Source organism: Gallus gallus, chromosome 19 (assembly GCF_016699485.2).
Source record: "Gallus gallus isolate bGalGal1 chromosome 19, bGalGal1.mat.broiler.GRCg7b, whole genome shotgun sequence".
Lineage (NCBI taxonomy): Eukaryota > Metazoa > Chordata > Aves > Galliformes > Phasianidae > Gallus > Gallus gallus.
In genome coordinates this window covers 9,526,933-9,544,243 of record NC_052550.1, presented here as the reverse complement: position 1 = coordinate 9,544,243, position 17,311 = coordinate 9,526,933, and the positions used below count along the sequence as shown (strand labels likewise).

The window sequence follows — 17,311 nt, the reverse complement described above, 5'->3', positions numbered from 1 at the left end:
AACATAAACCTGAAATCTCACTTTTTAAAGTATTGCATACGGTTGGAACATACTGCAAAAGATCGTAATATCAAACATTTCAGTAAGGTATGCCATTTGACAGACAAGGTTTTCTGGTCTACTGTTTAGCTGCAGGAAAAGGTGAAAATGATAATTTTGAATATCTTTTATGAGCAAAAAAAATTGTTTTTTTGCATGCTATTTGCTAGTATTGGTGGGATTTCCATAAGAATGTGGTTATCTATATGAAGATAGTTTCTTGCCACTTTGTTTATGCAGTGTCATATACGTTAGAGTTCTGATCTTGGTTAGCATTGTTTATTCTTCTGGAATAAAAGCAAATTTGAAAAGGATCTTGGATAAAGCTAAATTTTAGGAAAACTGTCATATTCCTAGGCAATATTACCGAATTTGGAATTTTGTTTCCCAAGGAAAGTACAGCTGGATGCAGTGGAACACCCATTTGTCGCCAGGCCCAAACAAAATTGGAAGTTGCCTTATACATGTTTTTGTGGAGTCCGGATATTGAGGCAGTCCTTGTTGCAATGTCCTGTTTCCGTCACCTCTGTGAGGAAGCAGATATCAGATGTGGAGTAGATGAAGTTTCAGTTCATAATTTTTTGCCAAACTACAACACTTTCATGGAGTTTGCATCTGTTAGCAATATGATGTCAACAGGTAGGAATGATGAGTCTGGAAAATATCTTTCCCCTTGGGTAATAAGACTGTTGGGATTGAAGTTCTTTAAATAAGATTCTTGATTTGAGTGTAACTCCTGCTTTCATTGAAATAGGTGGAACGAAGTGGGGATGTCTGATGGTTTGTCTGATGATTTGAAAGTGGGTGTCTGATGATTTGGAAGTGTAACAGGGAGAACCTTTTTCGGGACACTTTAAGGGGTTATGTTCCTCTTGCTAATTTAAAAATTACTTTCAAAGATATCATATTTTGATGTAGGTAGCTTTTCAAAAACCTGTTTGTTAAATATTCTGTTCTTTGTAGGGAGAGCAGCTCTTCAGAAAAGAGTGATGGCTTTATTAAGACGTATTGAACATCCAACTGCAGGGAACACAGAGGTAAACTTTCTTTTAAATTTATATACATATCTGTTGGTGTTGGGGTGTTTTTTTTGTTGTTGTTGTTGTTGGTTTGGTTTTTTTGAACACAGAAAAAGCTGTTGCTTCAAGTAGTTTTGAAGTTAAATCTTGATATGTCTTATTTTAGGCTTGGGAGGATACACATGCAAAATGGGAACAAGCTACAAAACTAATCCTTAACTATCCAAAGACCAAAATGGAAGACGGGCAGGTGACTATGATTTTTCCATAGGTTCAACACTTAGAAATTCAAAGTAAATATTTAAATTTATGTATTTTAAGGAATTTAATTTTAATTTAGATAGCCAGTTCTGCAGGAGGGTATTAGTTCCATGACAGTATTCCAGAAATCAGTCCTCTGTGCTCACTCACTGATAAGAGAAAGAAATAATTTTACTTGAATTGCTGTAAGGTAGATGGAGCCTGAACTTATGAAGTGAAAAGAATACTCTGGAATACTGCTAGAGAAACTGTGCAGTCCTTTCCACTGAAAGGTTGATTTTTTAATTTTTTTTTTTTTTAAGGAAAAAAAGAACTGCTGGCAACCATGACTTAAATATCTTTTATTGTCCTGGTATTCAGCAGGGAGTCATCTGGACAACCCGCTTTGGGCCATTTTTTGCCTTGTTTTTTCAACTTCTCCAAAAATAGTTCCCCAGGATACGTTTCTTTTACAACCAAAATAAACTACAAAAGGCAAATCTTAGAAAATTGTTGAGACTGGAATTTTAGATGGCAGGATTTGATGTGGAATACTTTTAAATTCTGATCTCTTTGTTATTTTTGTTTAATTAAAGAGATTTCATCTTGAGTTGTTCTTTTTCAGGTTACTGAAAGTCTTCATAAGACAATTGTTAAGAGACGAATGTCACATGTTAGTGGGGGAGGCTCCATAGACTTGTCTGACACAGATTCTCTTCAGGAATGGATCAACATGACGGGATTCCTCTGTGCCCTCGGAGGAGTGTGCCTGCAGCATCGTAGCAATGCAGGATTAGCAACCTACAGTCCACCCATGGGCCCAGTCAATGAGCGTAAGGGCTCCATGATATCTATGGTATCCACTGAGGGAAATGCAGAGACTCCTGTTAGCAAATTCATAGATCGATTACTGACTCTGATGGTCTGTAACCATGAGAAAGTGGGACTACAAATACGGACTAATATTAAAGATCTGGTGGGTTTGGAGTTGAGTCCAGCACTTTATCCAATGCTATTTAACAAATTGAAGAATACCATCAGCAAGTTTTTTGATTCTCAAGGACAGGTAAAGTGTTGATACATTCCTTCACATTTGTATCTTAACAAAAAGCATCAGTCTTGTCTTTCACACTGGTAATTGAAATGAGGTGTCTGTTTGTGTGTTGTAGAGAGAATCTGCTAACATTGTGGTTGTTTGAGAGCATGCTTTGTGTAATGTTTGTATTTGATTCCAAGTTATATTTAGCATAAAGTAACTAAAAATATTTTTGAATTCTTAGTAAACTCTCAGACAACAGAACCTGTGAGAGTGTTCTCAGAATCTCTAAGATTGGTTAGTGTTAACCTGTTTTAATAATGACCTACAGTAAGGTTCTTTTGATTGAGTGATAATTGAAAAATGCTTGTTTGTTAGATTTTGAAATGCTGCAGTATGTTTGACAAACAGCCCTCTCCCCCCCCCTGCCCCTTTCTTTTTTTCTGTCCATAATTAAGACCAGAAACTTTCTTCCTGTAGGTTTTGTTAACTGAGACCAACACACAGTTTGTAGAACAAACCATTGCTATAATGAAGAACTTGCTTGACAATCATACAGAAGGGAGCTCAGAACATCTTGGACAAGCTAGTATTGAGACAATGATGCTAAACCTGGTTAGGTAAGAAACCTTCTTTGACTTTTCCATACAAAGTGATATGATTAAGGACAAAAATTAGTCTTTTCGTTTATACCTTTGCTTGCATCCTTCAAGGAAGTTGATTGTGGTCCCCTTTCTTATGGTCCTAACAGGTTCACTAGTCATGGAGACTGTTTATACCATAGCATAAAGTGAACTGATGGAAGGTGACTTTTTGTTTTGTTTATCAAAACTAACCATTTCATAGCTCACCTCCTTTCCTGGAAATATTCCTTCATTCTTTTATATGCAGTTGTGTTAATTGTTAGCTGGCAGGCAGGTTTCTGTTCAGTTTTATACTGATAGGGAACTTTTTTGACTAGAAGAAATTTGGTACCCATCTTTAGCTGATATATAAAGGTTGGTTTCCTCACTTGGTAAAAACATTGGCTCAAACACTTGCTGCTCTGTTATGTAGGTCCGTTGCATCAGCCAGCGTGTAGGGTTTGAGACAGCTGAAAAGGTGTATCAGATGTGTGGGCCATTTCTTGTGCACCATGAAGTACTTCATCTTTTTGCTATTTATCTTCAGGTATGTGCGTGTACTTGGAAATTTGGTACATGCAATTCAAATAAAAACTAAACTCTGTCAGTTGGTGGAAGTAATGATGGAGCGGAGAGATGACCTTTCATTTTGCCAAGAAATGAAATTTAGGTAAGTGAAAAATGTAAGCGTTATAAAGTATTCAGGACAATGTAACGTGTACAAGTATAATTTTGTTCCACTACATGTTTGTTTGTTTAAAAAAAACTATCACTTTTTTCCTAACAGTCCTTGTCCTCAGATTTAATAATTTAGAATCTGGTGCTACATTAAAATTTTATTTTGACCTTGGGGACACTAAATGTGTGTTTAAAAAAAGAAAAGAAATCCGCGTGTGATGCTGGATGGGGTCCAGTAAAACCTCAGTGTGTGATGATTCAAATATGAATTTGAGGTAAATGGTAGTGAGTGTGCTTGAGGGAATGGATTGTTATTTAAAAACCAAAAGCTAGCAATTTTGTGTGTATGTATGTATTTCACAGGAACAAAATGGTGGAATATTTGACAGACTGGGTTATGGGAACATCTAATCAAGCAACAGATGAAGATGTGAAGTGCTTGACAAGGTACACAAGGATGCTGTTATGCTGCTTCTGAAAATGCTGATGGTGCTCCTGGTGTCATTTGGTATCCACGGATCATCTGGACTGTGTGGAATTTCTTTAGTGGTCGTAATTTTAAGGAAAATGCCAAAACTGAAGCTTAAGTTTTTGATGAGCAGCAATAGGATTGTATTTAACGCATAGCCTTAACTGACATGACTCCTGAGAGTTCTTTCAAAATGTTCCAATTTCTGTTTAATTTTCCTTAATACAATTTCTGATTTAGCATTAGGATTGTTTGTTTTAATTTATGAAGTTATGCTGTCGTATGATACATTATAAAGTCATCAAAAATTACAGTGTTAAATGTTTTTAGTGACATACTTGCTTTTCAGTTGTTGTCCTTTAATAATGTTGTCCTTATTCTGGTAGACTTTTCAGCTGCAATTAGGTGCATAAGTGAAAGAGACTTGGTGCATGAAGGGAAATTTTAAGTGGGAGCAGAGACTAATCCTGCTGAAATCTAAAATGATTCACAGCTCTTTGGTTTATTTTCCAGAGATTTGGACCAAGCAAGTATGGAAGCAGTGGTCTCTCTTCTTGCTGGGCTTCCGTTACAGCCTGAAGAAGGAGATGGTGTTGAGTTGATGGAAGCCAAATCTCAGTTATTTCTTAAGTAAATACTAACTTTTAACTATTTTTACTATACAGTGGCTCCAAGTAGGTAGATGCACCATATTATTTTTTACGACAAACTATGTTTTTTTTTCTTCTAGCTGAATTAATTTTATTGTCCAAAGTTATCTCATACATATGCCATTTCAGCAATTTCTATCTCCTGTGTTTATGGAAACGTGTTTGTTTAGAAAATAGTTATTAGATTTGGTTTTGTTTCCCCTTAACATGGATATATGTTTAGTTTATGGGAGGGATTAACTGGGTTTGAAATTATATTTAACTGTAAAGGTACACCTGTGAAATTCATTTTCTTGATCTGAGGAACTTTGTATTCACATTTCTAGGACATTGCATTCCTGTTGTTTCAACATATTCTTAGACAAGTTAGACAGTACTATAAAGAAGATTACTTGGGGCATGCATGGGATTTTTTTTTTTGAAGGCTTATGGTTATTTGTTTTTGTGTGCAAACCTTCATAGTGTTGCCTTCATATAATCTTTTAGTGATCCAAGTCGCTGTCTTCTCTCTTAGATATTTCACACTGTTTATGAACCTTCTAAATGACTGTAGTGAAGTTGAAGATGAAAGTGCACAAACAGGTGGCAGGAAACGTGGGATGTCCCGAAGACTGGCTTCGCTGCGGCACTGCACTGTTCTTGCTATGTCAAATTTACTAAATGCAAATGTGGACAGTGGTCTTATGCATTCAATAGGTAATGCAATTGGAGAAAACTGTGTGTAAGTAGGTATTCAATTTATTTTTATGGCTTTTTTTAGTAGCTTTGTTGGATGTGTTTTTTGTTTTCTTAAATCAGGCTTGGGCTATCATAAAGACCTCCAGACAAGAGCTACATTTATGGAAGTCCTCACCAAAATTCTACAGCAGGGAACAGAATTTGATACGTTAGCAGAAACGGTGCTGGCAGATCGGTTTGAGAGGCTGGTGGAGCTAGTTACAATGATGGGTGATCAGGGGGAGCTTCCTATTGCTATGGCTTTAGCAAATGTGGTGCCTTGTTCTCAGTGGGTAAGTTGATTCATGCATTTTATTTCCTATATTTTTTGAAAATAGTAAAACTTGAAATAATTGTTTCAAACATTTTGAAGCGTAACAGTAGCCCACCAAAGTGAGATTAGACCTACCTTTTGTAATAGTTAGCTTTTCTTAGTATATTCTCAAAAAATGTATTCAGTTTTAAGAGATCTTAATTACAAATGAGAGTTTTATATTAAATTTTAGTTGATGTCTAAGTAATTTTATATGCAGTTATTATAACGTATTTGTTTTGGCTGACGTTACTTATTACAGATTGTGTGCTGTAATGCAGAAAAACAAAATTCTATTTGCTCCTCTGCAGAGATTTTAGCAAATTTAATTGATCTTTGTTACACAGCAGAATAACTGCTTATCTATCTGGACATTCTGAATTTGCATGAGAAGTTACAATGAAAGAGATTTTTACACAATAGCATAGGGAAGATTTAAGAAAAAGGTTGTGTGTGCTTAATTGGATATTTACATGCAAATGGCAAATTTAAAGCATTAGTGCAAACTTTAACTCGCTGCTCAGATGAGCATTTTCTTGATTCTTTTCAGGATGAGCTAGCTCGTGTTCTGGTCACACTCTTTGATTCCCGGCACTTGCTCTACCAGCTACTTTGGAATATGTTTTCAAAGGAAGTTGAACTGGCAGATTCCATGCAGACACTCTTCCGAGGAAACAGCTTAGCTAGTAAAATAATGACTTTCTGTTTTAAGGTATGTTATCTAAGCTTTCTTTCTGCTACAAATCATGTCAACAACTGGAATGGTTCGGTAATATAAAAATACAAAGCTACCTATCCATGGTGTTAAGCATTTGAGAAAATGGATTACATGAAAATAGTACAAAGTGGCCTTTGAAACTCAGTTTAAATTAGTTGTAGATTTCACTGACATCTCTTGAAAATTGAGGGAGTTTTGCGTTCAATGTTTGATGACTGATTGCTTAACAAAAACGTATGCGAGATTTTAGGTTTGAAGACAAACATTACTAGATAGTTCGAAGATCTAACCTGGTAAAAACAGCTAAATACTTGTACAGAGTCTTACATAATCTTCAGTCATAGTAAGTCTCTTAAAACTTATGTCCACCTGAGTTATATGAAGACCTTTTACTTAATGGGCAATTTAAAGATGGTGAGATGAATTCCAAGCTCTTGTTTGTGCTTTCACTTCAGTATAAAATGTGACGTACTGTACAGAGATCAGGTGTTGAGTCACTGTGCTCCAAGAAAAATTCTCATCTATTTGTTATTGAAGTGACCTGTAGTTTTCTCCAAGTAATTATAATACTTGTGGAAGTTGATCACAGCTGTGTTTTAGGAGTCTGTCTTATACCAAAACAAATTGTTTTCAGGTTGTCATAATTTACACAATTTTGTAGTGTTCCTGTGGGTTGCTATCTTAATCTGGCCATATATGCTGGTTTTCTTTTTTCAACAGGTATATGGTGCTACTTATTTGCAGAAGCTTTTGGAACCTTTATTAAGAACAGTGATCACATCCTCTGAATGGCAGCATGTTAGCTTTGAGGTGGATCCTACAAGGTTTGAGACTCAAAGGGGGGAACAAATGTATTTATTTATATACTTGTCTCCCAGTCATCGTGATTCCCTTCTTCTTGTTGCAAATATTTTTCTCACACTTTAATGTTTTCTGCTCCTCTTTCATTGCACATTCATTGTATCTACATTTCTTACACCCAGGGAGAGTTTAGCATTCTCTTTTAAACTTTTAGCATTCTTTTTTTTAAATAGCTTACCAAAAGGTAGGCCGCCTTTTTAATAGTTTAGCTCTCAAACATCTGTCTCTTCTCTCAGAAACTGCTTTCAGAGAAACCATCAAACTGATAGTGCAGACCTCTGGAAATGGTGAATGCTTGTCTTTGCGTGAAGAGAGAGTCCAACTTAGCTGTCTGTTTGTTACTGAGTTTTAAATGACCTGCTTGTGCAATTCAAGACATTAGTGGGATCTTTTGTGTGAAAGATTGTAAATGTTCCTATAAAAATTCTGTTTACTTTGTGGAATAAGGTTACTGCTGAAAGTACAAGTACAGATAGCGTGATTTCTTTGATTTCCAGTCTTACATTTATGGATCTGTTTCAGACTGGAGCCTACAGAAAGCCTTGAAGAGAACCAGCGGAGTCTCTTGCAAATGACAGAAAAATTTTTTCATGCAATCATTAATTCTTCTTCGGAATTCCCACCACAACTTCGCAGTGTGTGCCATTGTTTGTACCAGGTATGCCTGCAATGGTTGCCTGTCTCCAAACTTTGGGGTTTGTTTTTTTCAACTCTAACAGCTTCATCTGGTCATGGGTGCACAGTGGGTACTACTGAAAGACTTCTGTCAGAAGTTTGGTGACAAGAAGTTTGGTTTGAAGACAAGATGGTGCTTTAGGGCTTGAGTTGGCAGCAAGGAGGTGACTAAAATATTTTCTTTTTTTAAGGAATTGTATCACAGCTAAGAATTCAGACCTAATAATCTCAGTGCTTTAGCATCTCAGTGGGAGACTAAAGATTAACTATGGAGGTAATGGTTATATTTGCTTCTATCAGTTTGTCATACAGCTCCCCCTGTAGGGAAGGCAGCAAATAGGGAACAAAAAATCACTGCTGCTTGGACAGAATGCAAAACTACATTTTGAATATAAAAGCATTGTACTTGTTCACTTTTTGTTTCTGATTTAATTGGTCTTGTTTAAAGTTAATAAATTAACTTCATACCTTTGATGAACATCAGCTTCATGAATATAATAGCTACTTGTGCAGTTATTAGTCTTAAATTCTCTGCATAAAAATAGTGGCAAATTCTTCAAGGGTATTTCACCCCCGGAGTACATTCTTCCAAAACAGTCTGTGAAATATCTTATCTAGATCACAGCTCTGGGAACGTTATTTACAGGTGCCCACAACCTCACACTTTACGCCTTTCAGAGAAGAGCAGGCTAAAAAGATTATAAAATATTTGTAAATAAAAACAACAAGAGCAAAAAGCAACAAAGCCTGTATGGTTTTCAGTGAGACAAAACTAGCTGAAGTCCTGAATTCTAGAAAACATGACTTGAAGCTGATTATAGTGGAAGGGAATAAATACCTAAAATGTTTTGGCTGTATTTGGTAGAGAGTTGTTGTAGTTATGTGTGCTTCCTTATATAAGCTCTTCTACAGGTGAAATCAAGGCATTACAGTATGCAAGCTTTATTCAGATCTCGCTGTATCATGTCTCTCAATTAAGTTCTGAAAGCAGGAGTCCCTGGGTTGCTGGGGACAACTGTAAGCAAAGCCATTAACTTTTACTAGGAAGGATGTCCACTTGCATATAATTTTGGTAAATAACATTAACCTTGCAACTGGAATGCTGCAGATGGTCTGTACTTTGAGGATGACCAGGCAGAGGGGAAATTGTTATATTTGAGATCTAGAATGGTAACTGGAGTATATTTTGATCTATAAAAGTAAAATACCTTCTTACTGATATGGGCAACACGTTCTGGAGTTACCATGGGGTTGTCTGCCAGAGGCCTGGAGTACGTTGTGCGTAAAGGGCTGCTGTGCTTTGCTTAAATGGGTGACCAGATGTTTTTCACATACACAGTATTGATAAATAAAGCAAGTAAACAGGAGGAAGAGAACCTGGAAGAGACAAAGATAAATGAATTGTTGGAGTTCTCTTCATGATGTGAATTGTGGCTGAAGTTTTTGTGCTGTCATATCAACTTCACAAAAGAAAATTACCAAACTGGGACTGCTCCTTTGTGTGTTTCTGGTTCCATTCATATCTAATGCTCAAACAGAGGAAACCTGTAGAATGCTCCTGCTGCCTGTGGGACCTGTAGGGGATACAGTCTCCAGTCCTGGAGGAGAATGCTGTCGCAGAAGAGCTGTGCACAGCAGTTTGTGAGCTGTGAGACCTGAGGTGTTCTGGAGGAACAGGTCTGAAGTGAAATGTTCTGGGCCTTGTTTGGAAGGAGGACATGAAAAGGAGAGTTATCAGCCTTAGATGCATGTGGGAGATAGTTGTGGAAAGTGGAAGCGGGCACAGAAGAGAAAAAACCTTGAACTAATTATTAACAGTCAGAAAAAATTCTAAGCAGTAGGTACTACTTGGTTTTTGTAAGTGAATGCTGTATTGCATTGTTTCAGTAGAAGTGATAATTTCTTTCTGAAACCAGAGGACTCTGGTCTTCTCCAAATCAATCAAACGAACAGCAGTGAAAAAAACAAATTAGCTTAGAAGTGATACTCATCATGTATTCTTATTCTATAAGAGATCTGTAGCTAGTTTTAATTAGTGTGGCAACATTATAGAAACAGAGATGCTGTATTTCAGTGGATATTGCAGACTGCACTGGCAGGTGCTTCTTTTACCAGAGCAGATTCCTAATAAGCATTTTCACCCAGACACACAGCTAACTGCTAGTTCTACAGTAACTGTATCACATTCACAGCTGCTCATTTTCAGGTGATGTATGTTCTGGAATGTTATGTGGTCAAGAATGAAGTGGATTAAAATCCCTTGTACAAAGAAATAGTGCAGACTATTTCATAAAAACGTAGAAACATACAGAATTAAACACACAAACATACATGACTTTTCTTATTAAAGAGAGATGGAAATTTTAGTTCCTTTAAATGATGTAGCATGATGAATAGAGATGGATAAGGCTGCTTCTGAAGTTAACTGCTTCTTTCTGGAAATTACACAAGGTCAAAAATTTGGTAAATGCACCATTAGTTGAATATTAAAAGGTCTTGAATAAATTTGAACTCTTCAGTTGATTACTTTCAGTCATTTACTTTTACTCTGTCATGTTTTGAAGCTATAGGAGTTCTCTTCCAGATCTTTTCTTCTCTGATACTGTAAAGATTATATGAACTCTTGGTGTGTGCTTGATCTCAAACCACTGAACATTGCGAGCTTTTCTATTCATAGAGCTCCAATCATCTGATGATGCTAGTTTACTGTTACGGCCTATATGGAAGATGGAGGGTTGAGCTCCAAGAGCAAAACGTTCCTCTTTGGAGGAGAGCAGCATAAGGCTGATGTGCTATAGCTTTGCTCAGATCCTGATGTAAAATGTGAGAGAACGTTATGCTTTGTGGTGGGTCCCTTTGCCTTGAAATTAATGTAATCAAAACAAATATCTTAGATGTAGACCTGCTGCTTTTTTTTCCTCCATTTTTCACAGAAATGTTTTTATCGTTAGTGTTATCAAAGTCACAATAACCGTGATGAATCACAGATCTAATCAAAATGAAGGACACACAGAGAAACATTGGGAAGATTTTAAACTCTAAATTTATTTTTAAAGTTGATGCACATTTCGAAGGTATAACACTTTGCTATTTATACTATTAAAATCATTTGGGAATGGTGAATTGCATCTGAAAGCTGAATATACAATTTAATGCCCAATATTGTGTATCATGAGCACCTTAATGTGGTTTGACTTTTAATCTAGCCAGAAATAGTAGAAATGATTGAAACGCAACATTTGCTTGTTTTATATTTAGTGCTTTGTAAACAAGATTTAATTAAAAAGAAGTGGAATAAAACCTCCATCATCGGTCTTTAGTTTATATATTTCATTTTCTGTTGGTTATGTTTGTTACATTTTACTGTGCAATTTACGTACAAGTCAACATTGGTTTTTTGTTGCTGTATGTAGTTGGTGCTGTGACTTGTTTGTGCTCATCTCTGTTCTGTAGGCAACTTGCCACTCTCTACTGAATAAAGCTACCGTAAAAGAAAAAAAGGAAAACAAAAAATCAGTAAGTTTGGAGACCTTTTTACTAGCCATTTCTTTCAACCCACAACAGAAATCTTTTGCTGTTTGTTCAAAACATCTTCACTTTAGTCTGTTGGAACTCACTGTGAAATCATTCTACTAATTCTGGCACAAAATAGCTTTCATTTCAATTAACACTGGAATTAAGTTATATTTAAAATATTCTCTGTGTGCCTATCTGAGTAAACAAAAAGATATTTTTAACATTACTTCTTAGTATATAATATTCTGATTCCTCTACCTTTGCCATCTTCAAATTAAAAAAAAAAAATGGAGAAGGAAAATGTTTTCTTTGGTTTTGGGGAAAATCTGAGTCTGTTTAGTTGTAATGCTTTGGTAGGTAACGACTTCAGCTTGCATCCTGCCAGAAGAACAGTTAACTGATGAGTTGATGAGTTGGACCAAAAAAAAAAGCTCCCATGACTTATTTCAGATATTTTCTTTGGTTTGTCTTGTAAGTAAGCAATAAAATTTAGTATTTGTATTTATTTGCTTAGAGAAGACAAGCAGATTTCCCATTGCAACTAACTTACTGGATATTGTGATGAAGTGGTGTCATCAAAAGCTAAGGTTTACCCTTTTCTTTAACAATGACTTCAAAATGCAATGTATGAATAAAACTGAGGTAGAATGAAAATTTAGGCTTTTATTAAATATTCCCTTACATTTTGCAGTAGCTGAGCAGAACAGTAACGTGTGGAAATAGAAAATCTCTCTGCAAACTAATATTTTACAAGAACATGTTATCAATAATTGTGTCACAAGATAACTATTGCTACTGAACTGTAGTGATTCTTGATATGTATGTGCTAACGGCTTTATCTGTTTTAAGAAGCATGATTTGAGATTGCACTAGTTTTGAAGTATGGGAAACTGGGGAGTATTTGTGTTTTATGTAAACAATTTAACTTTGCATATGAAACTGCTGATGTTGTTATGTGGAAACATAGGATCAGATTTATTATTATTAGCTGTTAGTCTTACAAAAATATACATATAAATATTGAATTTTTTTATGACATTGTCCACTCAGCTCTGGACCATTCTGTCTTTCCTTCTTTGGCAAATCTGATGAGGTACAATGGTGATGGAGAGTATTTCTACAAATACCTCCTTCCCTCAAATTCAGATTATTCCTGAGACTTTGTTTCCTATGTCACGTTGATGGAGTGGACCTTGAGAATAAAAGTGAAATATTTATGCAAATAAAAAGACCTGAGAATCTAAAAAGAATTATCCATGTTTCTTTGGAAGACTGCGTGCCTGAATACAAACATAAGGCACTTGTCTACTTGTCATTGGCTGGAGTTAAGTAGTCAGGAACTTTGAATTTTGTGTTCAGAAATTGACCCCAGCGAGAAAAGTTTGTATGAAAGCTGAAGTAAACCTAGCCTGTGTCTGCACAGCCGTCTCACCCTTCCTCTGCTTTCCTTCTCTTTCTTGATTGTCATGCAATGCAAGACCTATCAAGGCAAGAGAATCCTACTCAGACTTGTTGAGCTTGGCTGCTATGGAAAGAATACATAATGTGGGACTGCCATACGACACTTTTCTCCAGTTGCTTTCTCTTTAATGCAAATATATTATTTATAATTCTCAACTTCGTAGGTTGTTAGTCAGCGATTTCCTCAGAACAGCATTGGAGCAGTTGGGAGTGCCATGTTCCTGCGGTTCATCAACCCTGCGATCGTCTCCCCGTACGAGGCAGGGATTTTAGATAAAAAGCCTCCGCCCAGAATTGAGAGGGGACTGAAACTGATGTCAAAGGTGAATCAGCGTGTATTTTTGTTTGGCCGTATTTCATCTTCTACCTGAAATAATTCTCTTCTTCAGTGGAGTGATGTGAGGAAGGTTTGAACTTATTTTTGTGTAGTAGAGATCATGTTTATTTGAACTGCAGCTGCCTTGCTGCTTTTGTACACCATAACCTTATTTGAAAGCAACATTATTTCTGAAGTAGAGAGAATATGCTGATACTGATTAAGTTCTAAAGAAGTGAGTTTTTTTTCCTATCTTTAATCTCAAGATTGCTAAGTTTAATGGTTCTGTACTTCTGTGACCTGTGTATGTTTTTGATGTTGAGAAATGGTGATTTTCTTTAAATAAGCATACATTATTGCCTCTATGCCTAAGTGAAGTCTTATCCTAATATTGAAAATGACATAGAAGATACTTCAAATTAGTTGTCTTCTGTGTGGTTTTTTTTGTTTTGAGGTTTCACAACAACTTAAGAGAGGTATTTCTGGCAGTGAAGTTATACTGGCTATCATAGCAGTTCTGACATTAAGCCTTTTTGTGCCTTTACTTTTTTTATTGTTATTTAGATACTTCAGAGTATTGCCAACCACGTCCTGTTTACAAAAGAAGAACATATGAGGCCTTTTAATGACTTCGTAAAAAGCAATTTTGATGCAGCTCGAAGGTAGGCCCTTTGGAAACTTCTGCAAAGGATCTTTATTGTGTAAACTGTAAGCAGAGATGTGTTCTTACGGCCTTATAACTCATGCTTACGTGACAGATTTCCCTAATATGTTTATGGCAATCACTGGTTTTCATCTCTAGGTTTTTCCTTGATATTGCATCTGATTGCCCTGCGAGTGACACTGTCAATCACAGCCTGTCTTTCATCAGTGATGGCAATGTTCTTGCTTTGCACCGGTTGTTGTGGAACAATCAGGAGAAAATTGGCCAGTACCTTTCCAGTAATAGGTAAGACTTAGGAGTGCTACAAAAGGAACTGCTATTTAGGGAAGAACATTTGGAATTTGGAATCAGATGTTTCTGTTGTTAAAGCTGAAAAGAATTTCATGGATGGAAGTCTTACCTTTGGGGACTTCTTTTTTTAGATTTTTTTTCCTTACTTACAGCCCATTACTGGGGAAGGGTCTGAGGTGTTTGGCCTCTTTACTGCCAGCCTTCTGTGCACTTCTTTAGTTACCTCTCCATGTCAGTCATATGGTTTGTAGAAATTACATGTAATGCATTTTTCTCATTTTTTCCTCTTAAAAAAAAAAAGTTTTCAAACTGTAAAAAAGAACATATGGCCTCCTCGAGGTAAGGGAGGACGTTGGGCAAAGAACTACAAGAATTACTGAGTAAAGAAAGACCTGTCTTTTAAGAAATTTGCTGTTTCTAGGGACCACAAAGCTGTTGGAAGGCGACCTTTTGACAAAATGGCTACTCTTCTTGCCTATCTGGGTCCACCAGAGCACAAACCTGTGGCAGATACACATTGGTCCAGTTTAAACCTCACCAGTTCGAAATTTGAAGAATTTATGACAAGGTAATGAGATAATTGTGGGTTTTTAGTCTTCAGCACGTTGAGTAATGTAAGTAGTTATTAAGCCTGCAGCTTTCATTCTGAAGGAGAGTTCAAAAAGTTGGCTTCACACACACCTGCTGTGGTTGTGAGTAGATTTTAATAACTGAGAAACCTCAGCAGCTTTTGTGATTTCTTTCTTAAGATTCAAGATTTTATGAGCTTAATACTTCTGTTTAAAGATGCAAATAGAGGGTTTGGGTTTTGCTTGTTTGTTTTTTGGTAAGGCGGTTGTGAAAAGTTGATGTCATATTCTACTTCTTAGGCATCAGGTACATGAAAAAGAAGAGTTCAAAGCATTGAAAACGTTAAATATTTTCTACCAGGCTGGGACATCCAAAGCTGGCAATCCTGTTTTCTACTACATTGCTCGGCGGTAAGGAATCTTTCACCTACCCTGTCTAAAATAAACATGCAAAATGGAAAGTACCAAGTGTATGTATGAAGTGACTCAAACAGGACTCTGAAAGTAGCTTATCTGCCAAATTTTGGCCATGTTTTTGAATTGTGATCAGAACTAAATTAGAACTGTCATAGTTTTTACACTCCGGACTGTGTGGGTACCTTAGAAATACATCTGAAAGTTTAAATGAATTTTATATATTTTTTTCAGTGTTTGGAGTAAACCACATGACTATTTACCCTTAGACCACATTACTGTTAATCCTTTATCAGTGATAATAACATCTTCACGTTATGAAGTATAAGATGAATAACAAGTTAAAATGTGAGGTATGGTTTCTCAAAAAAGTCCCCATATCCCATTCTAAAGAGTCATATGAGCATTTAGCAGGCTTGTATATAGTGAACACCATAGTGTTGCTTCAGTTATTCATAACAGGTAGCATGCTGCAATACTGAATTTAGGAGGAATATCCCAAGGTTTGTATTAGTCAGTTTGTGATCAAACAAGTAGTAATTCTGTTTAAATCTGTGTTTAATTCAAATAAAATAAGGCTGCGAAGGTGCTACTACAGTAAGAATGTAAATGAAACTTGGTATTTTAATTCAGTTATTAAATAACGACCTTTTAAAATCTGTGGAGTAAGGATAGTGTGTTCAAAGCAGTATCCATAGAAACTGAGAATGACTTTAAGTACTGAGCACAGACTTGTTAACAAAAGGAGCATCGCTGTGCTCACAGCCAAGCGAGAGGTGCGATCGGACCGGGCTGTCACTGAGCTCAGTGCTGGTGCCCTTTTCCTCTGGGCAGTGCTGGTGGTGCCTTTGCTGTACCCTGGTGCTGCTGCTGGAGCCTCATGTCCACATGGCACTCACCCATGCTGTCAGGTCTTGCGAATGCTGCCGTGTCGGGTTGTTGCCTTGCCTTTTGCTGCCCCTAGGACTCATGGTTGTGCTTCTGCTGCTATTGCAATGTGATTTTTGCTGGTGCTGCTGGTGGGTGCAGAGCCATGCCAACATAGCTGCCCAGCACTGCTCCCAACATGCTGTTTGCAGTTGCTTTGTCTCCTCCTGGTGCTTCTGCTGCTGATGGGGTGTTTGTGTGCTGGCAGTGGTGTGCTTGCTTGCTGTACCGTGTTGTCGGGTGCACACTGTCAGAATGATGGTGCTCCTGCTTGTTGAGGCAAGGCTGGGAGAAGCTTTTGTGGTACCCAGGCTGGTAGCTGTGGCCACTGCTCTCACTACATAAACTTTGTTTTCTTTCCCACTTCTCTCTGAACTGTTTTCTAACAATTTATTGTTCTGAATTAGAAACTATATAAGAAAATACATGTATGTAAGCCTTTCATTTTCCTTTATTTTTATTTGGGGAAATCAAACCTTACATTTGAGTTTTGCATTTATGCTAGGCAGTAGAGAAAACATGAATGATGCCCTAGAGGTTCACCCGGTGTATGGGAACTGTTGAATCACAGCCTGAACCTCTGATTGACCACCTGAGGTGAGCGCTGAGTCAGCCGCAGGGGCACAGGTGAATGCAGTTTCACCTGAGTGATCGGAAGGGGTGGAGCCTGGCTGCACCCCCTCCTGGACCCCATTTAAGGGCTCGCTCTCAGGGAGGAAGGATCTCTATCTGGAGATCGCTCCTCTTGGAGCCCTTCTGTGAGCCCAGGACATGGGTAAGATCTTTATTTCGTTTCTCCTTTGTAATGTGATAATCTCTCTGGTCCATTACCTGTATACCTGTTTGCCATACACCTGGGATGCAGAGTTGGCAGTAAAGTGTGTGTATCGAGTGCCAGGACTGAAACTAGCTCACTTAGCTTGAGGTATTCCATTTGTTTCTAAGTTCTTTCTTTTCCCTAGAGACTCCTGTAACTAAATGTGCACATGGTTACAAAAGTTCAGCTAAGGGCCCATTTTTAATTGCTCCATTGTGTAGGTGACTAGCTTCTTGTGAACACTTAAAATTGTGTATCTTTGGGTTATTCTAAAGTTGATTTCTGCATAAGCTTGAAA

General features: G+C 37.0%; 1 protein-coding gene across 7 annotated transcripts in view; it reads left to right on the top strand.

Annotated features, from left to right (window-relative positions):
* Positions 1-17,311, top strand: part of NF1 (neurofibromin 1) — a 96,012-nt gene that overhangs the window by 36,864 nt on the left and 41,837 nt on the right. For 5 of the 7 annotated variants that reach the window (XM_046902295.1, NM_001396680.1, XM_415914.8 and 2 more), the window contains 19 exons: positions 432-678; positions 1,003-1,076; positions 1,225-1,308; positions 1,924-2,364; positions 2,815-2,954; positions 3,505-3,627; positions 3,999-4,082; positions 4,618-4,734; positions 5,269-5,450; positions 5,553-5,764; positions 6,335-6,496; positions 7,223-7,326; positions 7,886-8,021; positions 11,492-11,554; positions 13,180-13,338; positions 13,896-13,993; positions 14,134-14,280; positions 14,708-14,854; positions 15,156-15,266. In XM_046902295.1, the coding sequence (XP_046758251.1) occupies positions 432-678; positions 1,003-1,076; positions 1,225-1,308; positions 1,924-2,364; positions 2,815-2,954; positions 3,505-3,627; positions 3,999-4,082; positions 4,618-4,734; positions 5,269-5,450; positions 5,553-5,764; positions 6,335-6,496; positions 7,223-7,326; positions 7,886-8,021; positions 11,492-11,554; positions 13,180-13,338; positions 13,896-13,993; positions 14,134-14,280; positions 14,708-14,854; positions 15,156-15,266 (2,831 nt within the window). The remainder of the gene's footprint in view (positions 1-431; positions 679-1,002; positions 1,077-1,224; positions 1,309-1,923; positions 2,365-2,814; positions 2,955-3,504; positions 3,628-3,998; positions 4,083-4,617; positions 4,735-5,268; positions 5,451-5,552; positions 5,765-6,334; positions 6,497-7,222; positions 7,327-7,885; positions 8,022-11,491; positions 11,555-13,179; positions 13,339-13,895; positions 13,994-14,133; positions 14,281-14,707; positions 14,855-15,155; positions 15,267-17,311) is intronic. The other 2 variants (XM_003642416.5, XM_040650555.2) reach the window with 1 other exon arrangement.